Source organism: Dama dama, chromosome 5, assembly GCF_033118175.1.
Source record: "Dama dama isolate Ldn47 chromosome 5, ASM3311817v1, whole genome shotgun sequence".
Taxonomy (NCBI): domain Eukaryota; kingdom Metazoa; phylum Chordata; class Mammalia; order Artiodactyla; family Cervidae; genus Dama; species Dama dama.
Genome location: NC_083685.1, coordinates 90636502 through 90650235, shown reverse-complemented (window position 1 = coordinate 90650235; position 13734 = coordinate 90636502). Strand labels below are relative to the sequence as shown.

Here is a 13734-nt window from a genome sequence, read left to right as displayed (position 1 = left end):
GGCCAGGCCCTTCTGAGCACTGCACTAATACCTGGAGAGGGAGACACGGGCCTAGCCAGGCTATCCCACACTGCCCAGCAGCTGGTGGACTGCAGACCCCAGTGACTCAGTCCATCATCACTGTTGACCCGGCAAGAACAAAAACACATACAACCTGTTTCTTCCCTCAGCCACCAGCACAGCCCTTTTTATCCACCAGGAACACAGAAGTCGTCCTGAAACCCTATACACCACCACCTCCAACAAGAATTGGATTCACTGTGGGGAGAGTGGGCACCGAGCCAGAAGCTAACCAACCAATACAGAGCTGGCAAGAGAAGGGCCAGGGGAGAGAGGACCTAGTTGGACTCAGGGTGAACTGGCTTTGGGCAAATAAACTGTGAAGAGTTGGGGCAGGAGCTGAGTGGCTTAGCTTCCCACCTGGTGATGGGGACCTTCGAGAATTCTGAACAGGAAAGTATCCACAGCAAAGGGTGGGGGAGGGGACCGCCACCCTGGGCTCACCCAGCAGAAATTAGCTTGTGCACCAAATCATGTGTGACAGCATGGAGCAGGAAACACTGGCTTGTGGGAAGGAAAGCATTTGAAAGCATTTGGTTAAAACGTTCAAATTGCAGCCCTGACTCTTGCCCTGGGGAAGGTGGCTAGCTACCTGCTGTTGGTCACAGCTGTGGCCTCAGAAGCCACAAAGGAAACTGGCTAAGGAGCATCCGAGGTGGGAGCAGGGGAGAGAGGGGCCTGGCATCCACCCCTCCCGGCTGCCTCCGCTGTTGCTTCCAGCATCTGGATGGAATGGTGTTGAAACCCAGCTGTCATTCATCCAGGTGTCTGCCTGGCAGGCACAGGAATATGGAAGTGGGGGCTGCGGCTCCACTCTGAGGAGAGGTGTGAGGAAGGAAAGGAGCACCCCACTTTCATCTGGGTCCCAGCCCTGGCATCTACCTCACCCCCTCCTTTGCCCTTAAAATAACCCTCCTGTCTTTCCACAAAGCCAGTTCCTTCCTTTGCCCAACAGCAGACCTTAGCATTGGGTGCCCAGAAGTTCTGTCTAAAAAAAAGAAAAGGAAATCAGGCTCCCACTAATTCAGAATTCAAACAATCCAAAAACTAAAATGACCCCAATTTTTCCTATGTTGCACAGTGCTCGTTGAGCTTTATAATTTTGTCCCTGAGACACCCCAGAGTCCTTAAGTGCCTGTGGCCCATCCACGTAAGGCTCATTTATGTTCAGTCTAGTTTGTATTAAATGTGTTTTGTGCTATTCTGATTCCTTTAAAAATGGTAATTCATTCATGAGACATACGATAACTATTAACCAGGCTGCCCCATTCCTGAACCATTTTGCATAATTGAACATGTATTCTATCAGGCTCTTCCTTCTCCCCAGGGGCAGAGAGAGAGAGAGAGACACGGACCTTTACATACCCGGCGGGCTCTCACCCAGGCCAGTGGGGAGAATGCAGGTTTCGTCTTGTTTTCTCCTCAGGTCACCTGTCTGGCGACAAGGTGGAGTCCTCGAGAGGCTCTGAGGCCTAAGGTCCCAGGTTCAGATTTACATACTGGCTGTGTGACCTTGGGCAAGCTGCTTCCTCTCTTTGAACCAGCTTCCTCATGACATTTTATGTGGTAAAGAATAAGCACATCCAGCCTGCCTGGGACAGTGTCTCACATAGAGGAAATACTCAAGCGATCAAATCCTTTCCTCACCACAGTTGGAAAAGCTGAGAATGTGGTTCTTTCTTGGACAACACTCTTTCCTCCTCTTTCGGTTTAGAGAAACAAGATCTCTGAAAGGATTAGTAAACAAGGGCCTTCCTCAGATCCTTAAATCAGAAACGTAGGCATTGAAATCACAGGATTCCTGTTTATCCTAGCAGAAGCTCTCTAGGATCTGGAAGCAGGGCTGTGTTCCTGGGAGCCCCGGGCAGGGGCCCCCTGGACGCAGGGCATTGGTAGAGGTGGAGCCGCCCTGGGCTGCATTTTCTCCAGCAGTGCTGAAATTACAGTGCAGCAGCGAAGGTGGGAGGGGCAGGGAAGGGGTGCTCTAAGGCTTTGGAAAAGATAAAAAAGAGAAGGTGACTAGAACTGGAAGTGAGATCCCTTCCATGCTGGACACCATGAGTCTGCTCCATCCAGGGAGAAATGCTTCTTCATACCTTGGTCGGAGAGACAGTGCAAGGCTCCCAATAGCCTGATGAAAACTATGGGGTTGGATTGTGGTACCAAGACAGGAATGACTTTGCCACCTTGAAACATAGGTCTTGCCAGCTCCTACATCCTCTCAGTCTCCATTCCTTGTGAGTAGACGGTGGCATGGTCAAAGACAGAAATTCTCACTGCCCTTAGGAAAATCTGATTAGGAAGCAGGGTTATGATCTGAGAGTATTCAATGGGGGAAAGCCTCTCCTTAGAAGGAAACTTTACTAAGACAGGCTGTAGTCCTGTAATCACCAGATCTGCAGTCTCCAAGTCAATGCAGTCCATGCACTGCCTGTAGCAGAATCTTCCAGAGAGGGAGTTGAAAATGCAGAATTCCTGGGTTTCACCTATGAGCTAGCAAATGAGAACTTCTTGGGGAAAGAACACGGGGATCCGCAGCCGGTTCTTACACATGTTCAAGTTCGAGACCCACCGCTCTTCAGCATCGCTTCCTTCGGAGTTGTAGAAAGTTCTCAGAATCAAAGAGATGGCCTTCCTCTTACTACTCTGCGTATCTTCTGGGGAAACCGGGGAAGGCTTCTATTTCTCAATTTGTGGCTTTGGGGGAATGCTGTGACAAGGTTGGGGGGGACCTCCTTTGGACCAAAGGCCTGGGTGCTGAAGGTAAAGAGCGCCCTTCCTCTGACCTCATTTCTCTCTCCCTGCAGCCCCACCAGCTACTGGAAGTCCCTTGCCCCTGACCGTTCAGACGATGAGCATGACCTTCTCGACGGCACCTCCAGGGCCCGATACTCCCACAACTATCTGAGTGACAGTGACACAGAGGCCAAGCAAACAGAAACCAACGCATAGCCCAGGGGAGTGGTGTGGACCCCTCCCACCCACCGCCTGCTGCCACGGGCGCCTCTCTCGTGGGGCACGGGTCTCCCCCATCTGACTGCGGATCTGCACGGGACACCCGCGACCCTCCTCGGTCTGGGGGCTTCCCAGGCTGGGGGTATCTGACATCTCCACGTGGAAGAGTGGAGGGAAGAGCAATTCTGAAAAGAGAACTTTCTGCTCCTGCCTTGGGCCACCGTGGGTGGCAGGTGGCTTGGCACCACACGGAGCCAGCAGGTTGACCTCCATGTCAGCGCCCCGCTCAGGGACGGTGGACAGATTGCCTACTGGGACATTCTCGGGTTGCTGGGTCCATGGGGTGGAGTCTGGGGCAGGAAACAGCAATTCCTTCCCCCTTGGCTTGGGGCGAGGGCTTTCTCTTCTCAGTGCCTGCTGTCTATTTACTTTTTTTAATTTAAACACCCAACCTCTCCATCGCAGCTGTATCCCTGAGAGTGGGAGGGGGGCTGCCGTGGCAGCTGGCCCGTCTCCCCGCACCGGGAATGACTAGAGGAATCTCCGCTTCATCTTCACTCTTCAGAGAGCAGGCCTTTCTCTGTGCAGCTGGAGAGACTGGTGAGCAGAGCTGGGTCCAGCTTCTTAAGAGTCCGAGTGGGGAGGGACTCTCAGGTGCTTCTGGGTTCAAGCTGAGCAAGCCTACACAGACAGGGGTGTGGATGTACCATCAGGAACTTCCAGCCCCCACCCCTCTTTGTCTTATTCGTGTGTTATGTGCAATGACCTATTTAAGAGTAAACCCGCTCCACCTACGCCAATTCGGTGCTTATCCAAGCACTGCCTCCCTCCCCCTCAGTCCAAGTTGCCTGGATCACAAGCTCAACTTGAGAGGGAAGGCCTTGGGTGGAGGGCTTGTGTCTGGAGAAACTGAAGATGGAGGCTTTGGTCAGTACTAATATGTATCAGACACAAGTCCTCACCCTGAGACCTGAGCCTGAGTCATTTTTCTTCTTCTAATCACCCTGCCCACACACATTTATCCAAGACATGACAACATGGGGACTGACAGTCCCAGTCCCACCCCCACTGCAAAAGATCATCCCACCAATACCTCCAGGCTTGGGGGCCCAAGGGCAGTGCCTGGTGCCGCTCCCATCTGCTGTCCCCCTCTTCTCTCCTGCAATTGGTTTGTACTCATTGGGCTGTGCTCTCCTCCCCGTTTACCTGATGTATGGAAATAAACGTCCTTTTTCTCCTGGCGCTGCCAGTTTTCCTTCCTGTTCCTTCAGGCTCAGTAAAGTGCAGGGTCGGCATATGGGAGCAGAACGAGGCTGCTGCTGAGGACCTGGGGGAGTCACCCTGGCCTCTGACCTGCTGCCGTGTCAGACCAGTGCCACTCAGAGAGCCTTGGCAGGTCATCTGGAGCAGGCAGTGGGTGAGAGAACTGGTCAAGAAACACATAAACCTCCCTTCTGCTTTAAAAGCCTGAGGGTTGTAATTCAGGCTGGCAGAGCCGTCTAGGTCTTGTCCTACCCTGGCCTCTACTTGGGTATGTTGAGGTTACTCTGATTGTTAAATCTTGCCAATTACAGAAATGCTGTCCTCTTTTTTAAGGATGCAAACGTTTATCAGGTTTTTTTTTAAACTTTATTATTTTTGGCTGTGCTGGGTCTTCGTTGCTGTGCTCGGGCTTTCTCTAGGTGTGGCGAGTGGCGGCTAGCTACTCTCCAGTTGGGGTGCTCAGGCTTCTCATTGCAGTGGCTTCTGTTTCGGAGCATGGGTTCTAGAGCACACAGGCTTCAGTAGTTATGGCACACAGGCTTAGTTCCCCCACAGCATGTGGAATCTTTCCAGACCAGGGATTGAACTCTGTTCCCTGCATTGGCAGGCAGATTCTTAACCACTGGACCACCAGGGAAGTCCCAAAGATGACTTTCTGATCAATACTTGGCAGAACTCTCTCTGACCTCCAATCCCATGGGCCACAGGGCAGTTTGAATAGGCTGGGTATGCTGGCTTCACCCTGCTCAATCTCTGCCTTCATGTCCCAGTCCACACTTGGTCCCCTCCCTGATAGCTGAGAGGCAGCTCATGCAAAAGGACAAAAAACAAATGACCCTCCTCCTCCTCTACCTCTTGTAATATGACCAGTGATAATCCCTGCATGCATGAAGTATTTACAGCTGGTCAAACAGACTCCCCTGGTTTGGACAAGTAGGCAAGAAAGGGTATCAGACAGGCCTACTGCTGATGTCAGGCATCTAGAAAGGGGCAAGAAAGGGAAAGAGGGAGGGGGGTAGTCATCCCCAAAATGAATGGGAGTGAAGTGTGATGTGGTTCTATCTTGAATGAAAGAAACTGCCCTGAAGGTTGAATACAGAAGACAGTAGAAGTGAAGTTACCGGGTTGTTTTTTTAACTGCTGACTCTTCATGTTCATTTCTGTCATTCACATCTTTTACTCCTGCTTTCAGCTAGTTTGGTGCATTTTTTCTTCCAAGGAACTAGTGTGACAAAAGTCGCTGCCACCTACAGGCAAGATCCCAACTCTGCTCACCCACACTGACTCGGGCCTCTGATTATTATTTTTTTTTTTCATTTATTTTTATTAGTTGGAGGCTAATAACTTTACAATATTGTAGTGGTTTTTGTCATACATTGACATGAATTAGCCATGGATTTACATGTATTCCCCATCCCGATCCCCCCTCCCACCTCCCTCTCTACCCAATCCCTCTGGGTCTTCCCAGTGCACCAGGTCCGAGCACTTGTCTCATGCATCCAACCTGGGCTGGTGATCTGTTTCACCCTAGATGATATACATGTTTCGATGCTGTTCTCTTGAAACATACCACCCTCGCCTTCTCCCACAGAGTCCAAGAGTCTGTTCTGTACATCTGTGTCTCTTTTTCTGTTTTGCATATAGGGTTATCATTACCATCTTTCTAAATTCCATATATATGTGTTAGTATACTGTAATGGTCTTTATCTTTCTGGCTTACTTCACTCTGTATAATGGTCTCCAGTTTCATCCATCTCATTAGAACTGATTCAAATGAATTCTTTTTAATGGCTGAGTAATATTCCATGGTGTATATGTACCACAGCTTCCTTATCCATTCGTCTGCTGATGGGCATCTAGGTTGCTTCCATGTCCTGGCTATTATAAACAGTGCTGCGATGAACATTGGGGTGCACGTGTCGGACCTCTAATTATTGAGAGAAAGTCCCAGCATCAACCTCTGATAGCCTGGCCTGGGGCAGATGGACCTATTCAAATCAGAAAATATGTATTATCCATCTGCTCATTCATTCAACAGTCAAATATTTCATCACTGTCTGGCTGTCGTCTGGACACTGTTCTAAGTGCTGGGGTGGGATGAGGTCCTGCCTGCATGAAGTGGATATTCTAGTAGAGGAGTTAGGTACAGAAAATATGTACCACCCCTCCTAATATATACAAGCTTTGGGTGAGTATGGTAAAGCGTCTGCCCACAATGTGGGAGACCCAGGTTTGATCCCTGGGTCAGGAAGATCCCCTGGAGAAGGAAATGGCAGCCCACTTCAGTACTCTTGCCTGGAAAATGCTATGGACGGAGGAGCCTGGTAGACTACAGTCCATGGGATCAAAAAGAGTTGGACACAAGTGAGTGACTTCACTTTCCTTTTCCTTTTGGGTGAGTAGAGAGGAGTAAAACATAGTGTTTGTCCTCCAGGGACTCATGGATTAGGGCTAGGGCAGACCCCTTTGGAAATAATCACATGAGACATAAAAGGACAAAGAATTTGCTTTGGGCATGTTATAAGAGGAGACACTGTCACTGAGAGAGGAGGGTCAGGAACGGGGAAGGCTTCTAAAAGGAGCTGGTATTTTTGAGCTGGTACTTGAATAAAGGATTATACTTCCCAGGTGGCACTAGTGGTAAAGAACCTGCCCACCAATGCAGGGGTTGTAAAAGATGCATGTTCGATCCCTGGAGGAGGGCACAGCACCCCACTCCAGTATTCTTGCCTGGAGAATCCCATGGACACAGGAGCCTGGCAGGCTACAGTCCATAGGGTCGCCAAGAGTTAGGCACAACTAAAGCAACTTGGCTCACACGCGCTCACGCACTTCTACAGACAGATATTACTGCATAGGTGTGCTGGGAAAAAAGAACTTAAGCAAAGGCCCTGAGGCAGGGAATGCTAGGTAGTGATGGAGAACTCCGCAGGGTGTCCAGAGAAGGTGGACATCACCTCACATGACCAACACTTCTCCGAGATGCAGCAAAGCCTCTTGGCCAGCGTGCTGGGCTCCAGACTGGGAAGGGGGCAATTCCCTCTGCACCAAACTCCCCAGGGGAGACCCGGGACCTGCAAGGCTATCAAAGCCCATCTTCATTCGGGATATGCCTTAGCTCTCTAAGCTCCTGCCCTCACCTGTACACTCATGGTTGCCTTGGTCCCTAAGATGTAAGTGATTCCCACAAAACAGGCAGCAAGTCTGTCCCTGTGCCAAGCTCAAAGCTGCCTCGCTAGATCCTCCTCTGTAATCTCAGACCACCGGGACCACTCTGACTCCTGGATAAGAGGCATGGGGGTGCCCAAAACCCCGTGAGGCTTCCCATGGTGCCCAGAGACAAGAGCAGCACGTGGTGATTCCCAGAGCACCTCCTTTCATCCTGTGTCCTCTTGGCAGACATCCCAGTTGTCCTTCCCCCAGGCCCCGCCCCCATGCCTGGTGGCACAGACACTTAGCGATTTGCTCCTTAATTGTCCCCCAGCTAGGCTGCGCAGATGCCGCTCTTTAATCTCTCCTGATAAATGAATCGCGCCGCTCCTTTAATCATATGTTCATATCCAAGCCAATTTGAATCAATTTGGCAGGGAGTATGTTGCAAGAGATGCCATGACTGCTGCTTCCTCCCCCCACCCCACCCCCCAGGGCCCTGGAGCCTGCGTGTCTGCTGTCCTCCCCCTCAGCAAAGAGCCCGAGGGGGAAGGACCTCCTTCCTGAGTGATGGGGACTTTTCAAAGTCAGTCATTCCTTCCTGTCCTCCAAGCAGGCCCACATGGGACAGGAGGAAGATGGATTCCCAGAGGCCTCAGAAGTGGGAGAGACAGGGCGAGTCCACAGCCTTTGCTGGTCACTGAATAAAGCTCCCCATTATCACCCCTGGGAGAAAGTGCTGCCTTAAATCTAACCTTCATGCTTTCCGTTCCCCTTTCATTTCCTCCGAGCTGGTTCTCAGGGAAGTTGTAACATTTCATCACCTCTTATATAGCAACCTATTCCAGACCAGCCTATGATAATTTGTCTTTGCCTGCTCCTGCAACTGGCTGCCACCCCAATGCCTTTCATCTTTCCCCAGGAAGCCTTCTTTTCTACGTCCTCCGGGCTGGTGGGCAGTCCAGGACATGCTTGCTAATATACCAAATTCTGCCCCATTTGGAGTTACTGCTTTTTTTCACCTACAGAGTGGTGTCCACAGACCCTCATGAAAACAAAACCAGTGCTAAACTGATCGCTTCTGCTGCCAGCACTGAGACCTTGGAGAAAGGCCTTGACCTCTTGAGCTTCAGTTTCCCCATCTGTAAAACAAGGTGGAATTGCTGGCAAGAAACTTTTGGTTCCTAGGTTCTTACAGAACCCCTCAATGCTGCCAACAGAACCTCTAACTCCCACCTCTTCACCACCTGCAGTGAGGGGCCAGAGGAACCAACGGGTGGCGCTAGTGGGGCCCCGAGACCCGCAGGCTGGGAGACAGCTGTCTTACCCCAGCGCGAGGGCTGTCTGGGCCTGGTTCCGTCCAGCAGCCCGGATGCACCTCCTGCGTCCTCTTCAGTTCTTTACCTTTCTAATGGCGGGTTCTGAGCGTCCAGGCCGGCGCCCCTCCGGTTCACGGCGAACCTGGGCATATTAGCATATTCATATTTTATTTTCATGACCCCGGCCTCAGGAGCCTGGGACCTCTGGCTCCGCCCCCGTCTGAAGGTTCCCCCGCCCCTTTTCCGGAAGCCACGCCCTATAAAGGGCCGCTGACAGGACCGAGTCGTTGCCCTTGAAGGGTTCCAGAAGCCTAAGGAACCGGTTCCCTCGCTCGGCAACCTGATAGTACTGTTTCCCGCCCTTTTAAGGGCTCCTGGAAATCCTAGTGCTTCCCTGGTGGCTCAGAGGTTAAAGCATCTGCCTGCAATGTGGGAGACCCAGGTTCGATCCCTGGGTCAGGAAAATCCCCTGGGGAAGGAAATGGCAACCCACTCCAGTATTCTTGCCTGGAGAATCCCATGGACCAAGGAGCCTGGTGGGCTACATTAGTCCATGGGGTGGCAAAGAGTCGGACACGACTGAGGGACTTCACTTTCACTTTAGAAATCCTCGGCGGGAGCTGAGGCTGATGTAGACCGGCCTCGCCTGTTAGGAGTGTTGCGGAGGACGAGGAAGGCTCAACCAATATTACCATCGTGAGCGCTAACTATGTCCCCAATGCTTAAGCACTTCATAATCGCACTTAACCTTTGTCACAGCTCCGTGAAGTGTCCTTCCCCTGAGGAAACAGGCTCAGGGAGGGTGATGTCTGTCCTAGCAGGGACCTCAGCTTGGCTCCAGCAACTGGCCAGGCGTTTCCGAGCTACTCTGGCCTTGTCAGAGGATGAAGGGAGGGGCGAGAAAGCCAAGAATTTTGCTGTCATGATCCTCCTCTCAAGTAGCTGTGTGCCTGGTATTCATCAAGGCCTGCCCAGAGGAAGGAAGCACTTTCTGACAATTTGGGGAGGTGGGGGTGGGGAAATGTCAACCTCACATTTGTGTTGCTCCTTACAATTCTCAGAGCATCCCCCATGTGTGATCACATGTGTGCTTCAAGAACACAGTGCCAATGATGTTCCACATGGCCTGGAATGCATATTTGAATCTCTAGGCACCTCAGTCTAATTTCATTGCAGTACAATGGAACAATCCAGACCATTCTCTGGGATTCCATCTGGGAGGAGTGATTTTCAGAGCAATAGCCATTTTGGAGTTAACAAGGATGCTAGGTTTATTTAGAAGGAATTTTACAGAGAAATGGAGTCTTCTGTAGCGTAAGCTCCAGTGATGGGTCATATACATGAGGGAGAGTCCAAAAAGGATGTGTGCTTTGCAATTGAAGTCAGTGACATAAATCTCCCAGAGGAATACTTAAATGTGCATATAGAATTTGCTTTAGATATCAAAAGTCAGCTATGACAGCTTTACGGAAAAAAAACGCAAAAAAGATATTAAGTTTTGACACTACCCAGGCAAATTATATTTGAGGTGGTTTAAGAGTCAAAGAGTTTCCACATTTTAATAAATTTTTATATGTTTTGTGCCACATCTATATGATCTGACTAGATTAGAAAAAGAAGCAAATGGATTTGGGGAAGAGAGGACACTAGGGAATTTGAAAGTGGAGAATTAAAAAAGAAAAAAAAAAGCATCCTGGTATGGGAATACAGCCAGTAGCTTTAGAAATATTACCTCTTTGAAAGACAGGTCAACAGCTGATAACCAGGCAAATATAAAACTGTATGTGATGAAATAAGCCTCGTGACATATTTAATCCTGGGGACTGGCATCAGTTGCAGGTTAACATCCTTGCTTAAGGGCTGCTTTTGGCCTCCACAGGAATGCTGTCCTCTGGAGAGCAAGGGGGATTGACCCTAGTGAATGGCAGTACCCTGGAAGGTTGTACACTAGAAGCACAGGGCCATGACCTGCCTTTGCATGTCCAGCAGCTCATCTGCGGAGGCTGGTCCTCCCAGTGGACCATAGACTGAGCCACTGGGCAGGATTTAATAGCAGAAAAGGAGCTCCTGCTCCCTCAAACTGGCAAAATAAGCCTAGAAAACCAACTCAATAGTGAGGCAGTCTGAAGCTCTGTGAATGGGTTCCTAGGGGAACATGTCCGTATGACAAAAGTACATGTGAAAACAGATAAATATTAGATGAGACTTCTGAAAACTAGAAATAGCTTTATTTGGGCACGTGGGATTCTAGATGAAGTCTCTGTGCTTGAAATAAAAGTTTTCATACAATTTCTCTTTTAAGTCAGTACAGATGTGTATGTGTCAGAAACCAAAGAAGGCCCCCAATTAGTCATATTAGTGTGACTCTAAGAGGAGTGTCTTTCCCAGCACTGCATAGATAGAAATAGTAGCCGTGGAGGGTAAACCATGTGGCAAAGCTGCTTAGAAACTGCTTAGCTCCCTTGCTCAGGGAAAGCCATTCTTAAAGCAGCAGGCATCTCTTGGCATGGCTGTGAGTAGAAGCTGGAAGAGGAACAGATTGGAGGGTGGAACTTGAACAGGGTATTTAGGGAAGAGGAGCATCAGGGGAGGGGTGTGAAGAGCCTCCAGACATAGCCTCCCATGCTGCCTGAAGCCCTGCAGGTGACAGGTTTAGACGAGGAGACACATGTTGATGTAGGGACCAGTGATGGAGTGAGGTGAGGAGAAGCCGAGAATCAAAAAGGTCATTTAGGATATTTGTGTCACAGTTAAATACTTTAAAAAAAAAAAAAAAAAAATCTGTAAGGGTGGACATGACTCAATGGCCAGACTGTGCCTGGTTAATGGATTCCTGTTTCTCTTACCTGACTCCATCGAAGAAGGTTTAGTCCCTTAAGGAAAAAGTATTTTCGCTATTTCAGAGTCAAGTGACCGGTGAGTTCTCTGAAGAAAACGAGAAGGTATTGGTTTTAGAAGGGGAGGACTGGGAGGTCAGCCTCGCAGAAGGTCTGGGAGGAGAAAGTCTCCTGGGGCTCGGAGGTGATCTTCATCTCCCTCCCTGCCCCCACTCCTTGCTCCCCAGTAGAAATCAGCTACAAATCTCAGCTTGTTGGGAACAGATGGCCTTGGCTGACGAATAAGCCACCGCAGGCTGCTCCACCTGTTCTCGGGCTGGAATAATCAGCTCGAGACAAACATCGGCGCTGAAATAACTCATGGCAGCGGGTGATGCGCAGGCACAGATTCCAAAAATCTCTTAAATAGACCCCCTCCAACTCTCTCCCCTCCCCAGCCCCTAGAGGCCATCAGGGGAAGGTAATGGAGCGGAGAAGAGAGATAGAGCCCCAAGCTGAGCGCGATGGTGGAGCTGGTGGTTTCGCCGGTGGGGGTCGGGGCGGGGTGGGGGCGGGGGCGGGGCGAGGGCAAGGCAGGGGCGGGGCGAGGGCAGGGCAGGGGCGGGGCGAGGGCAGGGCAGAGCAGGGGCGGGGCGGGGCGGGGCGGGGCGAGGGCCGGGGTCAGGGAAACACCTTGCTCCAAGCCAAGGTGAGTTATTTCCCAAGAGCATATGGAGAACGTGGGAATGGTTGGCCCCTGTTAGGGACAAGTGTGAGGAGAGCCAACCTGTCGGGGAAAGTAGAAAACTGAGAATCTGGAATTCTTGTGAATGTGTTCGTTGAAGAAGTGTTATGCAAATGAGATCAAGCTACCCACGAATCTCTCAGCAGCTTAGACAGCTCCGCCGGCAGCCGCTTGGGGGTGGCTGCCCGGATGCCCGTACTTCTGCGCACTGGTGTTCAACCTCCCCTGTATACAGCCTCCCCTCACGTCCTTGATGAAGTCTGCTGGGCTAATGTTCCCTGACAGAGGCAGATGAGCCCGTCGGGAGAGTGACAGCGCTGGGAAGCAATGGTGACGGGTGGTGGGGGTGGGGGAGGGCGGCGGGGTTGCTGGCTGAAACTGGCGTCTGGCTCCTGTGGAGTCAGTCAAGAGAGGGCAGGGATTGAGAAGAGTTGGGTTGATGGTTGGTTTTGGGTGCCTTAGGCACCCTTTGGTCCAACCTCCTGGCCTGATGCTCAGAGTTTAGAGGGGCTCTGAGTCTCCAGAGGCTGTGCTGGCCTGGGGAAAGAGCCAGAGCTCTTGGACACCCTAGTGCATCTCTAAGTGCCAGATATGGTTCCCCCCAAGTGGTCCCTGTGACTCTGCTTGAAGAATAGGGCTACGGAGGACACAGCTCTTACCTGTCATTTAGGGTCCCACAAACATGGTCTCCTTTAAAGCTGGTCATGCCGCTGAGGTGTCGCAGTGACCCCCGCCCTGCTGAGTGCCTGACTGTGGTTCTCACCTTGCTGTACGTTAGAAACGCTCACAGAACTGTTTTTATTTTGTATACAAATAGTAAAAAAAACATGTATAATGAGCTTTGTCTATCAAACAGCTTCAAAAGTTATCAACAAGGAATGAACCTTGCTTCATCTAAACCCTTGGATTATTTTATACCAGGTATTATTTTATACCCCAGGTATATCATATGTTTCCCTGGTGGCTCAGATGGTAAAGAATCTGCTTGCAACGCAGGAGTCTCGGGTTCAATCCCTGGGTGGGGAAGATCCCCTGGAGAAAGGAATGGCTACCCACTCCAATATTCTTGCCTGGAGAATTCCATGGACAGAGGAACCTGGAGGGCTACAGGCCATGGGATAGAAAAGAATCAGACACTACTGAGTGACTAACACTTTCACTTTCCAGATATATCACTTTGTGACTGAGCGCACAAACACACACATACACACACACACACCGATGGAAGATATTTGTTTAGTGTCTCTCTCTTAGAGAAAAAGAAAATGACTCCTTAAAATGTAACCACAATACTCTTATCACACCATTAAAAAGTTTTCAGTAATTCCTTAGTACCAAATATCCAATCAATGTTTATATTTTCCTGATTGTACATATTACTAATTATATTAGTTTTATATGTTATTTATATGTATAATCAATTTAT

The 13734-nt window shown here is 50.2% G+C and overlaps 1 protein-coding gene across 5 annotated transcripts in view; it reads left to right on the top strand.

Annotated features, from left to right (window-relative positions):
• The window catches only part of MYO18A (myosin XVIIIA), a 100702-nt gene extending 96445 nt beyond the window's left edge, over nt 1-4257 (top strand). For all 5 annotated transcript variants that reach the window (XM_061142957.1, XM_061142958.1, XM_061142955.1 and 2 more), the window contains one exon: nt 2868-4257. In XM_061142957.1, the coding sequence (XP_060998940.1) occupies nt 2868-3012 (145 nt within the window). In that variant the 3' untranslated portion in view covers nt 3013-4257. The remainder of the gene's footprint in view (nt 1-2867) is intronic.
• Nucleotides 4258-13734: the final 9477 nt, after the last annotated feature.